General features: G+C 47.8%; 1 protein-coding gene across 2 annotated transcripts in view; it reads left to right on the top strand.

Annotated features, from left to right (window-relative positions):
• rab24 (RAB24, member RAS oncogene family) overlaps positions 1-22,351 on the top strand; it is a 43,021-nt gene that overhangs the window by 8,082 nt on the left and 12,588 nt on the right. For both annotated transcript variants that reach the window (XM_072512048.1, XM_072512047.1), the window contains exons 2-6: positions 930-1,147; positions 4,155-4,223; positions 7,181-7,259; positions 11,744-11,811; positions 12,340-12,439. In XM_072512048.1, the coding sequence (XP_072368149.1) occupies positions 1,031-1,147; positions 4,155-4,223; positions 7,181-7,259; positions 11,744-11,811; positions 12,340-12,439 (433 nt within the window). In that variant the 5' untranslated portion in view covers positions 930-1,030. The remainder of the gene's footprint in view (positions 1-929; positions 1,148-4,154; positions 4,224-7,180; positions 7,260-11,743; positions 11,812-12,339; positions 12,440-22,351) is intronic.

Below are 22,351 nucleotides of genomic sequence, written 5' to 3'. Positions count from 1 at the left end.
TCACAGCTCCAGGGATCCGGGTTCGATTCCGGCCTTGGCTTGCTCTGTGTGGAGCTTGCACATTCTCACCGTGCCTGTGTGGGTTTCTACTGGTAGCCCTGGTTTCCTCCCAAAGTCCACCAATTTACACGTTAGGTGGATTGGCGATGATCAATACACAGGTTCCGAGCGGAGGCACGGTGGCACAGTGGTTAGAACTGCCACCTCACAGCGACAGGCTCCTAGGTTTAATTCCGGCCTAGGGTGATTGCAGAGTTTGCACCTTCTCCCCGTGTCTGCGTGGATTTCCACTGGGTGCTCTGGTTTCCTCCCACAGTCCAAAGATGTGAAGGTTAGGTGGATTGGTCATCATGCTAAATTGCCCCATGGTATCCAAAAGGTTAGGTGGGGTTATGGGGATAGGGTGGGGCCTGACCCTAGGTAGGGTGCTCTTTCAGAGGGTTGGTGCAGACTCGATGGGTGAAATTGTCTCCATCTGCACTGTAGGAATTCTATGAAAGCTGAAAGCAGATTGGGCAAGAACAACCACTAACCCCCCCCCCACCACTAGACACACACCCTACACCCATTTCCCCCAAGCTGTCTACAAACTACCAGTGCCGTGCAAGCTTTCAATAAGATTAATTTACTTATGGGAAACTGGTTTTCATGGGACAACCCCTGTCCTGTTATGTCCTCTTTTGGCTTGAGGAACTGAGAATTGCAATTTCCTGTGTTCCTGTTACTTCCCATCTTTACAACTGGTTTCATTAATCTGCACCAAGCAATACAGGATGAGAGTGAGAGAAACAGGTACTTGTAAAGACAAAGCTGGAGTGCAGTTTTATAATGAATGACTCGATCGTCTTCTCTTTATCGCGTTCTTTTAGTTTCCTGAAAAGACAATTCCACATATGCCCATAACCATCTCCTCCCTTACTTGTCTCCAGGTGAAGCCATTCCAGCTCTCAACCCCTTTGCTGTTGTGTATGTTGAAAATTACCTCTCATACTATACCTGACCGTGGACTGCGGGCATTAAGGGTCACAGAATGAGTGGACAGCGGGTTGATGTGAAGGTGGTAATGCTGGGAAAAGAGTTTGTGGGGAAGACCAGCCTGGTGGAGAGATATGTGCACAATCGTTTTCTCAATGGCCCATATCAGAATGTGAGTATGATTTAAACTGATGGTGCTGTAAGCAATGTTTAACAGGATGCTTTTACCCCCGAGTGGTACAGTGGTTAGCACTGCTGCCTGTGTGGATTTTGCGCATTCTTCCCTTGTCTGCTCCAGTTTCCTCCCACTGTCCAAAGATGTGCAGGTTAGGTGAATTGGCCATGCTAAATTGCCCCTTCGGGTGTGGCTGCAGGAAGATGGCGCGGGATTGGGCCTAGGTAGGGTGGTCTTTCGAAGGGTCAGTGTGGACTTGATGGGTCAAATGGCCTCCTTCTGCACTGTAGGGATTCTATAACACACTTTATCTGGAGGAATGTGCTATCAGAAATGCTGTCAAATTTGTTCATTATGCCAAGCAAGTGCCCGCTGTGTAGTAGCACAGGGGAAATTAATTAGTGATTAGTAAATCAGAGAGGGGAAATTAATTAACTTGGGTGAGGAACGTTTGATGGAAAATAATGTGGGAAAAGCAGAAAATAATTTACAAAGTTCCATGAAACACGTAGAGAAGTCTTATTGTAAGTGGACTTCCGAATTTTTCACGCTCAATTCCACAGACACACTTCAGCTTTGCATCAACTGTTGCTGATGCACAAACACTTAAGGGAATTGTACCCAATTCCCTTCTGCGCTATGCTAGTGTAGGCATTAATCCATTTAAAACAAATGTTAAAATTGAGAAATTAGCACCAAAGGCTGCAAATTACTTCTACCCACCAGCATGTATCTATGCTTGCATTAATAAGGACATTACCAATTGTCCAGGAAGGGCTTCACAAACCCAAATTGATTGTCTGAAATAAATATAACGGCAACAACAAAAGTTAAACTAAAATGATCTTGAGAGCTTTGGATCACAAGTCCACAGTTTATGCTTCCTCAATCAGCAACTTCCACATGCGGTAGAGCACCCTTGATGGGGAGGTTAGGATGAATTCTAATAGCACATACGCCACAGTATCAAATAGAATTTTCATTTGTTCAAAGTTGCAACAACTTTTATTCTGGGTCACTGTATCCCTTTTCTGGTGCATCAAAGGTTAATTGCAGCGATCATGGTGATACATCCAAGATGCTAATTCAACATCCCCCATCATTTTCCGGTAGCACCTACATGTCAGACGAAGGAAGGCCGGAAAATTATTGCACAGCAATAAGCTGATGTTATTTGTTTTCTGTTTGCAATGAAAATGGCTCAGAATCTGATCCATTGCAGAGTCTGCTCCCCTCTCTGGCATCCTACAGATGGCTCTATTTATACTGGCATATAAAGCAGCAGCCAAGCTGTACCTGAAATCTACCTTCATTAAGCAATGCGCTCATGTTAAAACCTGTGCCTGCCTGCTTTACAGATTAGCCTTGTGATGCCAGGAAAATGTTCATGGCAGCGTGAGATTGGAGAGCGCTGCTAGGCAAGATTTCATTGCCAGGATTAAACGTAACCCATAGCCTGTGCTGGATTCAGTCCACGCCTTAGTCAGTGTAGGCTTCTATCATTATGCACAAATGCCCCTGCGTTCGTGTTTTCTGCAATCTTTAGCGCTGATTTAATACTCATTTCACTCAGATGAGGCCTAGCTCACAAAATTGGACATGCTCACAGAACAAAACCGTGAGGTTGAGCTGGTTTGTGAAAGTTCTTCAAATTGAGCTCATTTTCTTAGGCACATGGACACGTGCAGGCATAGTTTTAAAGGTTTCTCACGTCAAAACTGTTAGAATCATAGCACCCCTACAGTGCAGAAGGAGGCAATTCAGTCCAACGAGTCAGTACCAATCCTCCGAAAGAGCACCATACCAAGGCCCAATACACGCTCTATCCCCGTAACCTCACCTAGGGGCAATTTAACACAGCCAATCCACCAAACCTGCACATATTTGGACTGTGGGAGGAAACGGGAGCACCCGAAGGAAACCCATGCAAACACAGGAAAAATGTGCAAACTCCACACAGGCAGCTTCTCTAAGAAATTGATTTGTGTACCTCAGCCATGATCTCATTGAATGGCGGAGCAGGCCCGATGGCCTACTCCTGCTCCTATGTTCTTACAACTGAATTATGCATTGCATTGGAAGCAGTCCAGAGAAGGTTCACTCGGCTGATTCCTGAGATGAAAGGGTTGTCTGAACTGGTTGGGCCGATACTTATTGGAGTCTAGAAGAATGACTCTCAGCCCATAATGTTTAGTTTCTCCCAAATTGACTGATCAGAGATTAGAAACTCCAACTTGATGTTTATCTCTGAAATTGTTTTATCTGTAATTGACACTCGCCTAGGCGCTGAGGACACTGGTTCGATCCAAACCCTGGGTCAGTGTCTGTGTAGAGTTTGCACATTCTCCCCGTGTCTGCGTGGGTTTCACCCTCAGAACTCAAAGATGTGCAGGTTAGGTGAATTGGCCACACTAAATTGCCCTTTAATTGGAAAAACAATAATTGGGTACTCTAAATTTTTTTTTTTTAATTCACACTCCGGCTGAGGATTTTCTGTGTGAAGTGTTGCCATGGGAGTAAAGAAATGCAACAGAAATGGAGAAGAAATAACCAAGCTTCCTCCTATGCAGCCTAAATACGCCTGACAGAAAAGCCCCAAAATGCCTTTTTTTAGCACCCTTTTCAACTAAGGATACGGCTGTCATGGGGAACTAATGAAGTGGGAGCAGAGAGCTGCAAAATAATGATCTCCATCCTCATTCTTCTTGTATATGTGGTACATTGATGTTCCCACATATTTTAGGAAATTAATATTTAGCCCAGTTATTTGTTTCACAACAACATCTCTGAAAAATTGCAGCCACCAGAAGAGTATTCACTTGGGCATCAAACAGTTCTGGTAAAGCTCAGCAGGTCTCGTGGAGGGAGAAACAGTTAATGTTTTGAGTTGGATGGCTCTTGTATTCACCAGGCATTTTGAACAAATGACTAAAGAATGGAAGTTAACTATGTTTCACGGGTTTTCAGGGAACAGACCTGATTAATCCACTGGTTTCTGTTTCAGACGATCGGGGCTGCATTTGTGGCCAAACTCATCCATGTTGGTGAAAAGGTGATCACACTTGGCATCTGGGTAAGATGTTGTCTTTAGTTCTGAAGTGGTTAGCATGTTGGATTGGTCATTTTGGAGGGAGAGGATTAATTTGCTTTGATTACTGAAACCATTGTTGAACAGGTGCTTATGTTTGTGTCATACTATGCGATTTGGTTGAGGCTGATTGTTCGACCCCATAAGTTACGAATTTGCAGGGGTGAGTGTTTGTCTAACTTATTAGTAGGGACAAATATAGCGGGAGATTCCCTGAAGGTTTTTTTTTTGTGAACCTGCAACAAGTTGTTATTGCTCAAATGCACAATTCATCCTCTAGCTGTGCTGTGGGCTGTGCTGATGATACATGACTTCCATAGAATTTACAACCACAGCAGGCCATTCAAGTCAGTTGATCTATGCCAGTGTTTATGCTTCACAAAACTTCCATATGGACGGCATGGTAGCACCGTGGGTAGCACTGTTGCTTCACAGCTCCGGGGTCCCACGTTCGATTCCCGGCTTAGGTCACTGTCTGTGCTGAGTCTGCACGTTCTCCCTGTGACTGCGTGGGTTTCCTCTGGGTGCTCCGGTTTCCTCCCCCAAGTCCTGAAAGGCATGCTGTTAGGTGAATTGGACATTCTGAATTCTCCCTCTGTGTACCCGAACAGGCGCCAGAATATGGCGACTTGGGGCTATTCACAGGAACTTCATTGCAGTGTTAATGTAAGCCTACTTGTGACAATAAAAGATTATTACATTAAATTATTAAATTCTACGCTCATGATTCAGAAACTGCTCCTTTCCCCTTGTGTTTATCCAGCTGTCCCTTAAATTTTTTTATTCATGGATTTTTTTATTAATCTGGGAAAAACCCATTCATCCAGGCCCGAGTCATGAGGACCATATGCACCACCTTAAACTGTATAAGACTCATCCTTGCACAGGAGGAGGTTGAGTTCACTCAAAGCATTACTTTGCACCTATTTTCCTCCTTAGCTCCTTCTCCCACTTCAGCTTGATCCTTTTCACTAAGATCGTGCCCTGTTCTCCCAACCACCCATATACGTCCCCAATCCTACCATTCCCCCCTTCATCCGGGAGCAACATTTTCTCCAAAAGCGTATATTCCAGTACCTGAAGGAATGAGGGCAGCTCCTTGCGCACAAAGTCCCGCACCTGCCAGTACCTGAACTCAATGCCCCGTGGTAGCTCGAACTCCCGCAGTTCCCCAAACTCAGTAAACCTGCCCTCCACAAACATTTCCCTGACCCGCAGTAGCCCTTCCTCCCACCTCTTATGTACATCCCATCCATCCCTCCCAGCGTAAACCTATGATTCCCACACAATGGAGTCATCACCGACGTGTGCCAGTTTAAAGTTCCTCCTCAGCTGATTCCAAATTTTTATGGACGATTCAACACCAGGGCTATTTGTGTACTTGCTCGGGGCGAACGGCAACGGGGCCGTCACAAGGGCCCTCAGGCTTGTCCCCTCACATGACTGACTCCTCCTCTAACCTGACCCAATCGCTTCCTCTCTCTTCACCCCCACCGCCACCACCATCTCACGTTTTGCACATTCGCTGCCCAATAGTAATGCAGCAAATTAGTGAGCGCCAGTCCACCTTTCTGCCTATGCAACAGTCCTACTAACCCTCAGCCCCCTCGCTGCCCACGCGAATTCCGAGATTAACACATCTACCTTCCGAAAAAGGCCTTGGGGATGAAAATTGGGAGGGCCTGAAAAGCAAACAGAACCGTGGCAATATGTTCATCTTTACCACCTGTACCTTCCCCACTAATGTCAAATGCAGAGTATCCCATTGTTTAACCTCTTCCATCAGCCTCGTCCAGTTCCACCTATGCATCGTGGCCCACTCATGCGTTACCTGGATCCCCAAATACCGGAACCTCTCCCTTGCCACCCAGATTCGCTTCCTGCCCCAAAGTGTTTACCGGGAAGACCTCACTTTTCCCAACATTCAATGTATAGCCTGAGAAGGTCCCAAATTTCTCCAGTGAGCTCATGATTCTGCCCATGCCTTTTAATTTTTTTTTCCATTTAAGGGGCAATTTAGCGTGGCCTATCCACCTACCCAGCACATCTTTGGGTTGTGGGGGTGAGACCCAAGCAGTCACAGGTGCTTTTCTAATGGGTCTGTCACGAACAGCAACAGGTTATCAGCATACAGCAACACCCGGTGCTCCCTGCCCCTCATAATCTCCCACCACTCAGCCAAAGCCTGAAGTGTCATCGCCAAGAGCTCAGTCACCAGCGGCAACAGCAGCGGGGACAGCGGACATTGCTAGCTTGCACCCCTGTGCAGCCCAAAATACCCCGAATTTGTCTCATTCATTTGCACACTTGCCATGGGGGTCGCATACAACAACTGAACCCACGCCACAAACCTCGGCCAAAACCTCCCCAGATGATTTTCCTGCTGCTCCAAAGAAGCAGTATAATCTAGGAATTGACCCTAGGATAATCCTTTTGAAAGCGTGGGTCTGCTAGTTAACTACTGGGGAGCACCAATTAAATTGATAAAAGCACCTGTACCAATATCAGGCATTATTTTTGGTCTAGTTTACAAGTCATTCTCTGATAGTGGAGAAACCTGCTAGCTTTCATATCGGATTACATATAATGTGCAATACAGAAAGAGTCTATTTGACCCACTTCCACCAGAAAGACACTCGGCTTGGTTTAACCATTTATTTTGAAATCCTTGAGAATGCGCAAATTTTATTTAACTTTTGCATCTTCCATTCTGTGATCGGATGATAATCTTCATGTTTTCTGGGCTAGCTGCTCTCTACTCTTTCCAGTGTTCAAGGCCATGAGGCCAACATGACTACGCTGGGCTCTTTACCAGCTGTAATGGTGAGAGGGGAGTAGCTCTGAAATGTTTAGCTGGCATGTCATGTTTCCTTTCTCTCCAACCTCTTTCTCTTTCTCAAAGTTAAGAGTGCAAGTAATGGATAGATTTTGTTCCCCATCAGGACACTGCAGGATCAGAACGGTACGAATCCATGAGCAGAATCTACTATAGAGGAGCCCGAGCAGCTGTTGTGTGTTTTGGTAAGAAATCTGCAACTGTTCTGCCCGTGCTTGCACTGTGTACAATCTCAATTGTGGAGAGTCATAATTTGTAGTGGCCATTGAGGGACCATTCACCAAAACACCATGAATTTAGATTCATGCAGAATCAAAACCTGCTGCATTTGATAGCGATGGTTTGTTCTATGTTTCTTAAATTCGAAGTTCCTACAGCATGACAATTGGAGAGGTCCACAACCTGGCTGTAACTTGAGCAGTTCCATTTTTTCTTCAAATTGTTCGGAAAAGGAAGTCTAAAGAAACATGTGACATAAACTGCTCCATGAGGGATGGCCTGTACAGCTTCGGCATGAATTAATCAAGAGATATGGGAATAGTGTGGCAAGGTGGAATTAAGGTAGATCACAGTAAGAAGTCTTACAACACCAGGTTAAAGTCCAACAGGTTTGTTTCGATGTCACTAGCTTTTGGAGCGCTGCTCCTTCCTCAGGTGAATGAAGAGGTATGTTCCAGAAACATATATATAGACAGATTCAACGATGCCAGACAATGCTTGGAATACGAGCATCAGCAGGTGATTAAATCTTTACAGATCCAGAGATGGGGTAACCCCAGGTTAAAGAGGTGTGAATTGTGTCAAGCCAGGACAGTTGGTAGGATTTCGCAAGCCAGATGGTGGGGGATGAATGTAATGCGACATGAATCCCAGGTCCCGGTTGAGGCCGCACTCGTGTGCGGAACTTGGCTATAGGTTTCTGCTCGGCGATTCTGCGTTGTCGTGCGTCCTGAAGGTCACGTTGGAGAACGCTTACCCGGAGATCAGAGGCTGAATGCCCTTGACTGCTGAAGTGTTCCCCGACTGGAAGGGAACATTCCTGCCTGGTGATTGTCGCGCGATGTCCGTTCATTCGTTGTCGCAGCATCTGTATGGTCTCGCCAATGTACCACGCTTCGGGACATCCTTTCCTGCAGCGTATGAGGTAGACAACGTTGGCCGAGTCGCACGATTATGTACCGCATACCTGGTGGGTGATGTTCTCACGTGTAATGGTGGTATACATGTCGATGATCTGGCATGTCTTGCAGAGATTGCCATGGCAGGGTTGTGTGGTGTCGTGGTCACTGTTCTGAAGGCTGGGTAGTTTGCTGCAAACAATGGTTTGAGGTTGCGCGGTTGTTTGAAGGCAAGTAGTGGGGGTGTGGGGATGACCATGGCAAGATGTTCATCTTCATCGATGACGTGTTGAAGACTGTGAAGAAGATGTCGTAGTCTCTCCGCTCCGGGGAAGTACTGGACGACGAAGGGTATTCTGTCGGTTGTGTCCCATGTTTGTCTTCTGAGGAGGTTGGTGCGGTTTTTTGCTGTGGCCTGTTGGAACTGTCGATCGATAAGTCGAGCGCCATATCCCGTTCGTACGAGGGCATATTTCAACGTCTGTAGATGTCTGTTACGCTCCTCCTCGTCTGAGCAGATCCTGTGTATACGGAGAGCTTGTCCATAGGGGACAAAAGAGGAAAGAGTTGAAGTGGACCCTTCCGGAAGGCCGCTGCCCTAGACTCGACATGTATGCTCAAGCCGTCAGGAGTCGCGTCAATGCCAGATTCATCAGTCGCATTCACAAGACTGCACCGAACGTCACCCAAGCACAACGCAATGCCATCCGCACTCTCAAGACCAACCGCAGCATCATCATCAAACCAGCAGACAAAGGAGGGACCACTGTCATACTGAACAGAACAGAATACTGCAAAGAGGTATACCGACAACTGAACAACCAAGAACACTACAGACAGTTACCCGCAGATCCGACCAAGGAACACATCTGCCAACTTAACAGACTGATCAAGACCTTGGATCCAGATCTTCAGAGCACCCTACGTGCTCTCATCCCACATACTCCCCGCATTGGAGATCTCTACTGCCTCCCGAAAATACACAAGGCCAACACACCAGGCTGTCCTATCGTTTCAGGCAATGGGACCCTGTGTGAGAACCTCTCTGGCTACATCGAGGGCATCTTGAAACCCATCGTACAAGGTACGCCCAGCTTCTGTCGCGACACGGCGGACTTCCTACAGAAACTCAGCACCCATGGACCAGTTGAACCAGGAACATTCCTCGTCACAATGGACGTCTCGGCATGCTACACCAGCATCCCCCATGACGACGGCATTGCTGCAACAGTCTCGGTACTCAACACCGACAACTGCCAATCTCCAGACGCAATTCTGCAACTCATCCGCTTCATTCTGGATCACAACGTCTTCACCTTCGACAACAAGTTCTTTATCCAGACGCACTGAACAGCCATGGGGACCACATTCGCACCCCAATACGCCAACATCTTCATGCACAAGTTTGAACAAGACCTACTCACCGCAAAGGACCTTCAACCGACGTTATATGCCAGATACATCGATGACATTTTTTTCCTTTGGACCCACGGCGAAGAATCACTGAAATGACTACACGATGACATTAATAAGTTCCATCCAACCATCAGACACACCATGGACTACTCTCCAAAATCAGTTGCATTCTTGGACACACTCGTCTCCATCAAGGACGGTCACCTCAGCACTTCGCTTTACCGCAAACCCACGGATGACCTCGCGATGCTCCACATCTCCAGCTTCCACCCTAAACACATTAAAGAAGCCATCCCCTATGGACAAGCTCTCCGTATACACAGGATCTGCTCAGACGAGGAGGAGCGTAACAGACATCTACAGACGTTGAAAGATGCCCTCGTACGAACAGGATATGGCGCTCGACTCATCGGTCGACAGTTCCAACGCGCCACAGCAAAAAACCGCACCGACCTCCTCAGAAGACAAACATGGGACTCAACCGACAGAATACCCTTCGTCGTCCAGTACTTCCCCGGAGAGGAGAGACTACGACATCGTCTTCACAGCCTTCAACACGTCATCGATGAAGATGAACATCTTGCCAAGGTCATCCCCACACCCCCACTACTTGCCTTCAAACAACCGCGCAACCTCAAACAAACCATTGTTTGCAGCAAGCTACCCAGCCTTCAGAACAGTGACCGCGACACCACACAACCCTGCCATGGCAATCTCTGCAAGACATGCCAGATCATTGACATGGATACCACCATTACACGTGAGAACACCACCCACCAGGTACGTGGTACATACTCGTGCGACTCGGCCAATGTTGTCTACCTCATACGCTGCAGGAAAGGATGTCCCGAAGCGTGGTACATTGGCGAGACCATGCAGACGCTGCGACAACGAATGAACGGACATCGCACGACAATTACCAGGCAGAAATGTTCCCTTCCAGTCGGGGAACACTTCAGCAGTCAAGGGCATTCAGCCTCTGATCTCCGGGTAAGCGTTCTCCAACGTGACCTTCAGGACGCACGACAACGCAGAATTGCCGAGCAGAAACCTATAGCCAAGTTCCGCACACGAGTGCGGCCTCAACCGGGACCTGGGATTCATGTCGCATTACATTCATCCCCCACCATCTGGCCTGCGAAATCCTACCAACTGTCCTGGCTTGGTACAATTCACACCTTTTTAACCTGGGGTTACCCCGTCTCTGGATCTGTAAAGTTTTAATCCCCTGCTGATGCTTGTATTCCAAGCATTGTCTGGTATCTTTGAATCTGTCTATATACATGTTTCTGGAACATACCTCTTCATTCACCTGAGGAAGGAGCAGCACTCCGAAAGCTAGTGACATCGAAACAAACCTGTTGGACTTTAACCTGGTGTTTTAAGACTCCTTACTGTGCTCACCCCAAAGCCGGCATCTCCACATTAAGGTAGATCATCAGCCATGATCTTGTTGAATGGTGTCACAGGCTTCAGGGAGCAAATGGCTTACTCCAGCTCCTATTTCTTATGCTCATGTTGTACTAATTATCTCACCTACCATGTACAATGTACCACTGTACAATGTCATGACTCCTTTCACTCCGACAGTTATTTAATTGATGCAGAGATCACTTGGTAGAGCCGCATTATCCTGGCCCAAAACACATTTTCCAACGTACTTCAACGCAGCATCAGAAATTACATTCAGATCTGATGTACAAAAACATTTTGTAAGCTGATCTTTTGCATTTGGGAATATTATGAATTCTTCCTTGAAAAGCTATTTCTATTTTTGGAAAATTCACCGGATTGTGTTTTTAATGAACATGTTAAAAGATGCTGCCCATAGTCATCAGATAAACCTTTGTGTCACCTTGAAGTGGGAGGATTTATTTATCAGCTTCTGTCTAATAGTGGGAAAGAAACAGACATGGCAAACTAAATTTTTTAAAAAAATACTGCCCCTTAAACTGTTGGTGTGGGGAAAGACTTCCACTGAGCTGTTAATAGCAATACATAAATACAAGTCTTCAGCACGTGCTCACAATTTTGCTATAGATTGCCACAGAATCCTCGCATTTCTGAAATTCCTTTTATAATGGCTGTTCCCCTGGCATTATATGTAATTATTGAATGGCATTTCTGTCTTCCAGATCTAACTGACAGTAGCAGCTATGCAAGGGCAAGATTCTGGGTGGATGAAGTCCGGAACTGTGAAGAGGTGAGTTTGATATAATGCAGAGGAACTGGTTTGAACCCTTACTCTGCTGAATAGATAGGGCTTTGTTTGTAGTTGGTTTCCAATCAGCATTTTGAAGTAACTAATTTGTAGTATGGACTATGACTCTCTCACTATTATTCTTGTTTATTCTGTCAGAAGGTGAGATTATTGTAGCGTGTGTTAGATTTTCAGCAGCTGAGAATATGCAATGCAATTTGCACTCAGTGGGGCTGACAGTCTCTGGTCTACTTGGGTTTGTGCAGAGGCAGTACTGTGGGCTCTGGGATTTTGGTAAGTAGGCTTACAGTGTGGGTTATGAAACCAGTTTGTTTTGGGGGTATGTTTGCTGGATTTGCACTGTGGGTTTAGCCTACTTTAGGATTTGGCGAATGTATTTACAGTGTAAGCTGTGGTGCTGATCTATTCTGAGGTTTGGGCAATGGTTTTGCAATGTGGTTCTAGGTTCTTGTGCGTTTTAGAGTTTAAGCTGGCTGACCGACAGCTTGAGTCATGGTGTTTCTTTTTCAGCATTGCAAAATCTATTTGTGTGGAACCAAGAGTGATCTTGTACAGAATGATCGCAGTGCACGGGGAGTCGATTACCATGATGTTCAAGATTACACAGATGGTAAAGTCTATTACTTTGCAAAATACTCATCGTAAGAAGTTAATGTGCTGTTATTTTGTTTAAGCTAGTAAGGAAGGACTCATTGAGTGGAAATATTCCATACTGGTATTTTCTGAGATTCTCCTTGTGGGTCGCTTTAAAGAGGAAAACAATAACTGTGATGTGAAAATCGATCTGGTCAGGCTTGAGTGAAGAAAGAATTAAATTTCCCATTAATGACTTTGGAGCCTGGAAAGCAGGCTTCAATGGGCCCACGAGACGAACGAGAGGGGGGGGAAGGGAATGATGCTGGGAGATGTTTTTTCAAGGGGAAATGTTAGGGGGGTTCTTGGGAGGGGGGGGGGAGGGGTTCAATGTTAATAATGGACGGGGCAGATCAGGCTTATGGGGCAGGGTCCGGTGGTATGATGATGGTGGATAAGAAGGGTGGGGGGTGAGAGACCCCCCAGTTAGGATAGTCATGTGGAATGTGAGAGGGCTAGGAGGTCCGGTCAAGAGGTCAGGGGTGCTTGCGCATCTTAAAAGTTTGAAAGCCGATGTGGCAATGCTGCAGGAGACTCACTTGAGGGTGAAGGACCAGGTGAGACTTAAAAAGGGCTTGGTTAGCCAAGTGTTTCACTCTGGATTTGACGAAAGGGCTCGAGAGGTAGCGGTGCTGGTCATCAAAATGTACGCTTCCTGATGGAGAAGGTGGTGGCAGATCAGGGGGGTAGATATGTGATTGTGACAGGGGCGCTGGAGGGGAGATTAGTAGCGCTGCTAAGTGTATACGGTCCCAATTGGGACGATGAGGGATTCGCGAAGAAGGTGTTTGGGGCCATATCTGACTTGGACACACACACAAACTGATTGTGGGGTGGGGGGGGGGGGGGGGGGGGGGGGGGGGGGGCGGGGGGGGGACTGGAACTTGGTGCAGGGGGGGACTGGAACTTGGTGGAGGAGCCAAGGTTGGACAGATCGCGGCCATGCTTGCTGGTCCCGTCGGGGGGCGAAGACGCTGGCTGGGCTAATGGTGGAGATGGGAGGGGTGGACCCTTGGAGGTTTCTACACCCAAGGGAACGGGATTTCTCGTTTTTCTCAGCAGTCCATAAGGTATACTCGTGGATCGACTTTTTTGTGGTGAGGAAGGCTTTGCTGGCTGGGGTGAAGGGGTCGGAATACTCTGCAATTGCAGTGTCAGATCATGCTCCGCATTGGGTGGATATGGTGCTGGAGAAGGGGGTACTGCAGAGGCTGGAAATTAGATGTGGGACTTTTGGGGGATCAAGGGTTCTGTGACAAAATTGAAAAGGTAATTAAGGAATATGTCGGTTTCAACTGTACAGGTGAGGTGTCGAAGGCAGTTGTCTGGGAGGCTCTAAAGGCAGTGGTGAGGGGTGAGGTAATTTAATTTAAGGCCAGGATGGACAAAGAGGAGAGGTTTGAGCGGCAGAGGGTAATAGATGAGATGTTGGAGATAGATAGGAGTTATGCAGAAGATGGGGACCCAGCAAAGCTGGAAAAGAGGACGGAACTACAGGCGAGCTTCGACCGACTGTCTACCAGGAAGGCGGTGCGCCAACTGAGACGAGCAAGGGGTGCAGTTTATGAACATGGAGATAAGTATGTTAGCAGGTCAGCTCCGGAGGGAAGCAGCGGCAAGGGAAATTCTTCAGATGAGGGATAGGGCGGGGAAGTTGGTGGTGGCTCCGGAGCTGATTAACAAGGTTTTTGAGGAGTTTTAATGAGAAGTTGTGCAGGTCAGAGCCACCCGGGGGAGACCGTGAGATGCAGGAATTTCTAGATCGGTTGGAGTACCCGAGGCTAGGAGAGGGGGACAGGGTTACATTAGAAGGAGTAATAGGGGAGCAGGAGCTAAAGGATGCGATTGGGAAGATGGTGGCAGCGCCGCATGGGTTTCTGGTGGAATATTATAAAAACTTCAAGGATAAGCTGGCACCCCTGATGGTGGGGATGTTTGAAGAGGCGATAGGGAAGGAGGTGTTGCCACAAACCTTGGGGTAGGCATCGATTTTGCTGTTGCTAAAAAAAGATAAGGATCCGACGGAGTGTGGGTCGTGTAGGCCCATATCACTTCTGAATGTGGACGGAAAAGTATTGGCGAAGGTATTGGCGGGTAGGCTGGAGGAGTGCCTTCCGAAGGTGATAGGTGAGGATCAGACAGGGTTTGTGAGAGGGAGGCAGCTTTTTTCGAACATTAGGAGGGTTTTGAATGTCGTTATGGCACCGGCGGAACGGAAGGAAACAGGTGGTTGTGGCATTGGACGCCGAGAAGGCGTTTGACCGGGTAGAATGGGGGTACTTGATGGCAGTTCTGGAGCGGTTTGGGATTGGACCAAGATTTGTGAACTGGGTAAAGCTACTATATAAGGAGCTGAAGGCGAGTGCCCGCACAAACAACATCAGCTCGAGATTCTTTTCTCTCCACCATGGGACAAGACAGGGATGTCCTATGTCCCCCCTGCTGTTTGCACTTGCGATTTAGCCATTGGCCATCGCATTAAGAAGTTCGGGAGCATGGAAAGGAATAGTGCGGGGGGAGGGATAGAGCATAGGGTGTCCTTGTGTGCCGACGACTTGCTGTTACATGTGTCGGAACCGAGTGTGTCGATAGGGGGAATATTGGAGCTACTGCGGGTATTTGGGTCTTTCTCGAGGTACAAGCTGAACCTAGACAAGAGTGAGTATTTTGTGGTGTCTCGGTTGGGGCAGGGGTGGGGGGGGCTGCCAATCCGTAGGGCAGGGACTCACATTAGGTATCTGGGGTGCAGGTTGCCCCGGAGTGGGGGAGGCTTCACAGGTACAACATCTCTAGTTTGGTGGGGAGAGTGAAAGCTGGTCTGGCAAGGTGGGATGGTCTCCCTCTGTCACTGGCGGGTCGGGTGCAGGCGGTTGAAATGAATGTGTTGCCGCGATTTCTGTTTATTTTTCAATGCCTACCGTTTTCCTGTCAAAGGCTTTTTTCAGGGAGATTGAGGGAAGGATTACCTCGTTCATATGGAGAGGGAAGGTGGCCAGAGTGAGAAAGGTGCTGCTCCAGAGGGGAAGGCAGGCAGGGGGTTTGGGCCTTCCGAACCTTATGTACTACTACTGGGCGGCGAATGTGGAGAAGGTGCGGAGCTGGGTCAGAGGGGTTGATTCCCAGTGGGTCAGAATGGAGGGGAGTCTGTGCAGGGGGTCGGGACTGAAAGCACTAGCAACAGCGCCGCTCCCGATAGCTCTGGGGAAATACTCAGGGAGTCCGGTAATAACAGCTTCATTGAAAATCTGGAGGCAGTTTTGCCAACACTTCTGGTTGGGGGCAGGGTCAAGGGAAATGCGTATTGGGGGAACCGCAGATTTGAGCCATGGAGGTGGGATGGAAATTTCCGGAAATGGGAAGAGAAGGGGACTAAGACGCTAAAAGATTTGTTTCTTAGGGGTCGGTTTGCAGGATTGATGGAGCTGGAAGCGAAGTATGGGCTGGAGCAGGGAGAAATGTTTAGATACATGCAGGTTCGAGATTTTGCCAGAAAGGAGATACAGAGCTTCCCGGAGGAACCGGCCTTCACATTGCTGGAGCAGGTGCTGACGACGGGGACTGGAGAAGTGGGTAGTGTCAGCGGTGTACATAGCTATTTTAGAAGAGGATAAGGCACCACTGGAAGGGATCAAAGCAAAGTGGGAGGAAGAGTTGGGAGAGGATATGAGGAAGGGTTCTGGTGTGAGGTGCTCCGGAGAGTGAATACCTCCACCTCGTGCGCGAGGTTGGGGCTGATACAGCTGAAGGTGGTATACAGAGCACACCTCACGAGGGCGAGGATGAGCCGATTCTTTGAAGGAGTAGAAGATGTGTGTGAATGTTGCGAGGGGGGGGGGGCCCCCGCTAACCGCGTTCATATGCTTTGGTCCTATCCAAAGCTTAGAGGATTACTGGAAGGAGGTTTTTAGGCTAAATTCCAAGGTGATGCATGTGAAACTGGACCCGGGTCCCCGGGAGGCCATATTCGGGGTGTTGGACCAGCCAGGGTGCGGAGGCAGATATCATAGCCTTCGCCTCGTTGATTGCCCGGAGGCGGATCCTGTTGGGATAGAGAGCAGCCCTCTCCACCCTGTGCCCTGGCGTGGCAGGGGGACTTGTTGGAATTCTTGATTCTTGAGAAGGTTAAGGTTTGAACTGAGGGGAAGGGCGGAGGGGTTCTACAAGTCATGGGCATTATTCATTGTGCACTTTCAAGAACTGGGTAACATCGAACATTAGTTGGGGGGGGGGGGGGGATGGGGAGGGGGGCTGTGTGTATTAAGGGTGACTATGGGTAATCCCTGATTTCTTTTTGTCATTTGTTTATGTAAACATGCGGGCCAATGTTGGGGGTTGGTGGGAGGATTATCATAGAATTTACAGTCGCAGAAGGAGGGCCATTCCGGCCCATCGAGTCCTGCACCAGTTCTTGGAAAGAGCACCCTACCCAAGGTCAACAACACCACCCTATCCCTCATAACCCAGTAACCCCACCCAACACTAAGGGCAATTTTTGGACACTAAGGGCAATTTAGCATGGCCAATCCACATAACCTGCACATCTTTGGACTGTGGGAGGAAACCGGAGCACCCGGAGGAAACCCACGCACACACTGGGAGGATGTGCAGACTCTGCACAGACAGTGACACAAGCCGGAATCGAACCTGGGACCCTGGTGCTGTGAAGAAATTGTGCTATCCACAATGCTACCGTGCTGGGATCGTTGTTATTGTTATGGGGATTGACATATTTGTTGCTGATTATTGTTTATTGTTGGGTGGGGTGTAAATTTGGGAGAAAATGTGAACAAAGGAGGAGAATAAAAATATTTATTTTAAAATAATTTTTTTCCCATTAATGAGCATATATGGGGCAATTCTACACAGCTCATTTTCTGCGCTCATAGTAAGCCTAGTAACATTTAAATCATCAATAAATTTCCAGTACTTTAAGTTGACTAAAGGTGTTTTCTACATAGTTTGTATTCTAACATCCACAACTAAGAATTCAAGTATTCAGGAGGCATCTCTTTCAGCTGCAGTTTAATGTGTATGTTTGCACATGTCCTGAAGTTGAATTAATGTTATATGTGGTAGTCTTTAATGCCCTGGCTTCACAAAGGAGGGGACAATATGCATGATGGTAATAGTTACTGCATCAGTAATCTAGAGGTTTAGACTAATATTCCACAGATAAGAGTTCAAATCGCACCATGGAAACTGGAGGAATTTAAATTAAATTAATAAATCTTGAAGAAAGATGATAGTTTCAGTAGTAATGTTAATTAAACTACCGGATTGTCATCAAAACCATCTGGCTCACTCGTCATTCAGAGGAGAAATCTACTGCCCCCATTTTCTAAGAACAATCTGCATTCCACAGTGTGCAAAGTTTACATGAGACACCAGACCTACAACAATATTGGTTGACTTAAATGACCTAGCAAACCAGTCAGTTGTATCAAACCACGACAGAAAAGTTTCATAAAAGAAAATACCAGATGGACCACCCAGCATTGAGTTAGCTGAAAACGTGACAAAGGTACAGCCTACCCAGTCGACTCTGCAAAGTCGTCCTCACACAGAGCTGGGGCTTGTGCCAAAATAGCGAGAGCTATGTCACAGACCAATGAAACAGCAGCCTGACAAACATTGTACCAGATTCCTTCATCACCTTCCCCGAGTATGTCCTGCCCCACCAGCAAGATAGATCCACCAGAGATAGTTGGGGACAGTGAGTCGTCAACATTGTAGCCTCATGTGTTACGGACGCCAGACCAGATCCCAACAGTGGCTGAGTTACTGGACCAGAAACCCAACTTTGTATTTTTAAGACTGTGCAATAGATCGATTCACTCCAGGAGTGATTGCATGAGAAATAGGGCTTGGTTACTTTCACAAACAAAACTTTATCATACCAAAAGAAAAATAATATTTAAGCTTTTAAACTTTGAACTTGACAAGAACAGCTTACATATATCTCTGAATCCTAACGCACAATTTCCTATTAAATAGCACGTCGAATGAACTTACACCTCTCCACTCCACTTACACAGACAGGCAAACATTATACTTGCATTGCAGAACATTTTCCTGCTGGTAGTGAAGCTCTTTCTGACCCCTGTCCAAAAGCTTATCTCTCTAGTAGTTTTTTTCAACGCCTCTCACGATCGTTCTCCAAAAATTTCTGTCCCCATCTGTTCGAACAAGATTCTTTCTTCTCTCATGAGTTCTGCCCAGCCCCTCAAAGATGGTTGTGTCCAGACAGGTTCAGACTGAACTTATCATTGCTATCTGAACTTTTTATTACCCACTCCTGTTTACACAAAAGAACAGGGTCATGCTATGAATATGCAACTAACATCCAATTTATGGACAAAAGAAGCTATCAGACTCCATAATGGGTTAATGGTGGGTCAAACAAGAGTGTCCCGGAAGGCAGTTGAGCGAATCACCCTGGCTGAACAGAGCTATCCTGTTTATTCCCATTAACCTTTTTAAAGACCTTTTTTTTTGTTGAGCTTTTTACATTTTAATTCACAAAGCCAAACAAAACCAACATGTATATCAACAAAAGAAGTTCCAACCGACAGCTGTAACAATAGCCCCCCTAAACGAATATACTTCTCTTGTGGACTTTACATTGCCACACTCGGCCAAAACAAATATTTACAGTGGTTTATGTACAATGTGGTTCAGGCATTAATTTGCCCTGGTCTCTTGCAATTTTCCTCCCTTCTGCCTGTCCCCTGTGTTCCTCTGGGGGTGCGTTTGTCCTCCTTCACTCCATTCCCCCACTCTCCTTCGATGGGGTCATGATCACTCCTGATGTTCGCTGTTAGCTGCCTGCCCTTGACAAAGCCCGTCTGATCTTCCGTGACTACCTCTGACACGCTCTCTGGCCACCTTGCCAGGACCTTCACCTTAGCGTCGGTGTTAAGGAGTGAGATGGGTCTGTCGGGTTTTTGTCTTTTTGGGGATCAGCGATATTGAGACTTGAACTAGCGTTGGTGGTAGAGTTCTCCTTGCTAGTGAGTCTGCAAACATCTCCCGCAGGTGCGGGGCCAATGCTGGCGTGAATTTGTTTTATAGATGTCCACCAGGAATCCATCTGGCCCCAGCGTCTTCCCCACCTGCATGGAGTTAATGCTCTCCATGACATCCCCCAGTTCTGATGGTGCTTCTGGGCTCCGTCCCTATCTTCTCCTAAGAACAGCAAGTCCAGTCCGTCGAGGAACTGCTTCAGCTTTGAGCCCCCACCGGTGGCTCGGAGGTGTACAACTCCCGGTAGAAGGCTGCAAGGCTTCATTGATCTGCTCTGGTGCTACGACTAGCCTGCCGCTTCTGTGTTTTACGTGGGCTATTTCCCTTGTGGCTGCCTGATTTCTCAGCTGGTGGGCCAGCAGGTGCTGGCTTTGTCTCCATGCTCGTAAAATGACCCCTGTGTCTGGCAGAGCTCCTGCACTGCTTTCCCGATGGAGAGCAAGTCAAAGTCCATTTCTAGCTTTTTCCTCTCCTCCAGTAGTTCCACAGTGGAGTACTGCTGATCTACCTCCAGGAAGGAGTCAACCAGCTGTTGCCTAGCCACCCTCTCCTTCCTATCTTTGCACGCCTTCGCCTCTCTATTCTGGTTGTTGGTAACATACCCAACTTTGGTTTGTGATATCTGTTTGCAGAATGCCTTGTCGGCAAGGAGAGCCATGTCCAGCCTACATGGGGGGTGTTGTGCACAGCCGGTCTCCAACCTCACATCCACGTAGTGTGGAGCGTGGTCGGAGATTACGATTACGGAGCACTCCGCTCCTACTACCCCTGGAAGCACCGCTTTACCCACTAAAAAGCTGTTGTGGGAGAAGAAGGAGAACTCTTTCTCTCCCTGGACGCGTGAACCTCCATGGATCCACTGCCCCCATCTGCTCCATGACGATGTTCAACCATCTTGCCATGTTTGATAATCTCCTTGATCTGGGGCTGGATCTTTCTGTCTGTGGGTCCTGTATGCAGTTAAACCTCCCTCCGAATCCGAGGCGGCCGCCCCGCAATATAAATCCCACAATGAGCTGCTCCAGACTCTGAAAGAACGCTTTAGGCAGAAGGACCGGAAGGCACTGAAACAAAAACACAAATTTTGGGCAAGTTATTTATCTTAATCAGCTGCACCCAGCCTGCCAGAGACAATGGAACGTTGTCCCATCTCTGCAAGCCCGCCCTCTCCCTACTCTCCAAACTAGTAAAGTTCTTGCGAAGCCATGTCCAGGCTCATGCCACCTGAATCCCCAAATAGTGAAAGCTAGTACCAGCACACTGAAAGTTCGTCCCCCTCACCTCAAGTCGTCGTCTCTCTTTCCCCCCCCCCCCCCCCCCCCCCCCCCCAAAAACAGACCCAACCACAAATAACTCACTCTTCCCAACATTTAACTTATACCCCGAAAATTAACCAAAGATTTCCAATATCCCATAATATCACCCATCTCCAGGTCCCTTGCGTACAACAAAAGATGATCAGCATACAAAGATATCCTGTGCTCGACTCTTCTCTCTTCCTCTCTCTCTCTCTCCACCCCCCTCCCCTCCCCCAAACCCTCTCCATTTGTCCTCGGCCCTCCAAGGAATTGCAAAGGGCTCAACGCCAACGCAAATAACAACGGAGACATAGGACTACCCCCTGCCTCGTCCTCCTATACAATCTAAAGGGCACCGAATTGGTGTTAATTTGCACCCTAGCCAACACTGCCTCATACAACAACCGCACCACAACTCAAACCCAGGCCCAAACCCAAACTTCTCCAGAAGCATAAACAAGTATCTCCATTCAACCCTATCGAAGGCCTTCTCTACATCCAACGACATGATTATCCCTGGCTCTGGCCCCACCGCCAGTGCAAGAACCATGTGTAACCGCCTCACATTAGACGACAGCTTCCTGGCCTTCACACAGTCCGTCTGGTCCTCTCCCACAACCTCCAGGAAACACGGCTCCAACCTTAATGCCAAAACCTTAGCTAGAAGTTTAAATCTACATTAAGCAAAGAAATCGGCCGTCACGACCCACACTCCAATCCTTATCCTTTAGAAGCCTGCCCCAGCGTCTCCGGAAGGGAACCCTGTGACAGTGAATCATTATATATCCCCAACATCAATGGACCAACGGATCCACAAACTTCTTATAAAATTCTACCAGGAACCCACCTGGCCGCGGTGCCTTCCCAGACCGCATCTTCCCCAAAGCTGTGCTCACTTCCTCCAACCCAAAGGCGCCTCCATAACTCTTCCTCCACCTGAGGAAACTCCAACCTCTCAAGAACCCCAACATCTGCTTGTCCTTCAGCGGCTCCGACTCATAAAGACCCTCGTGGAAGATGGGGTATGCTGACCTGCCTCCAGCGTCTGACCTACCTCCAGCTTCAAATCCACCCAAAGCGGTGCATGGTGTGAAATGTCCACCACTGAATGCACTGCACCATTTACCCCAGGGAGCAAAGTCTTACCCATCATGAAGAAGTCAATCCCTGAGTGCACCGGGGAACAAAAGGAAAACTTCTTACTTCCTGCATTCACAAACCGTCAGGGATCCATCCATCTACCTCGTCCATGAATGCTGCCAACACCTTCGCCACCCCCGAAAAAGACAGCGACCATGGCCTGGAGCGGTCCAACTTTGGATCTGAAACAGTTAAAATCCTCCCCCTTAAAATCAGGTGGTGCGTGTCCAGCTCCGGAATGGCAGCCAACAGCCATTCCATAAACTTAACATTGTCCCATTTTGGGGCATACACGTCCACTAACTCTACTGCCTTCCCCTTCAGTCTGCCTCTAACCATCACAGCGACGCCCGCGCTCCGCGACCACCATCTTTGCCTGAAACCAAACCTTCTTATGCCAAAATTGCCAACCTGCCTGACCTATGATC

This window comes from Scyliorhinus torazame, chromosome 7 (genome assembly GCF_047496885.1).
Source record: "Scyliorhinus torazame isolate Kashiwa2021f chromosome 7, sScyTor2.1, whole genome shotgun sequence".
Lineage (NCBI taxonomy): Eukaryota > Metazoa > Chordata > Chondrichthyes > Carcharhiniformes > Scyliorhinidae > Scyliorhinus > Scyliorhinus torazame.
Note: the sequence above shows the minus strand (reverse complement) of the source record. Positions and strands in the feature narration are given on the sequence as shown.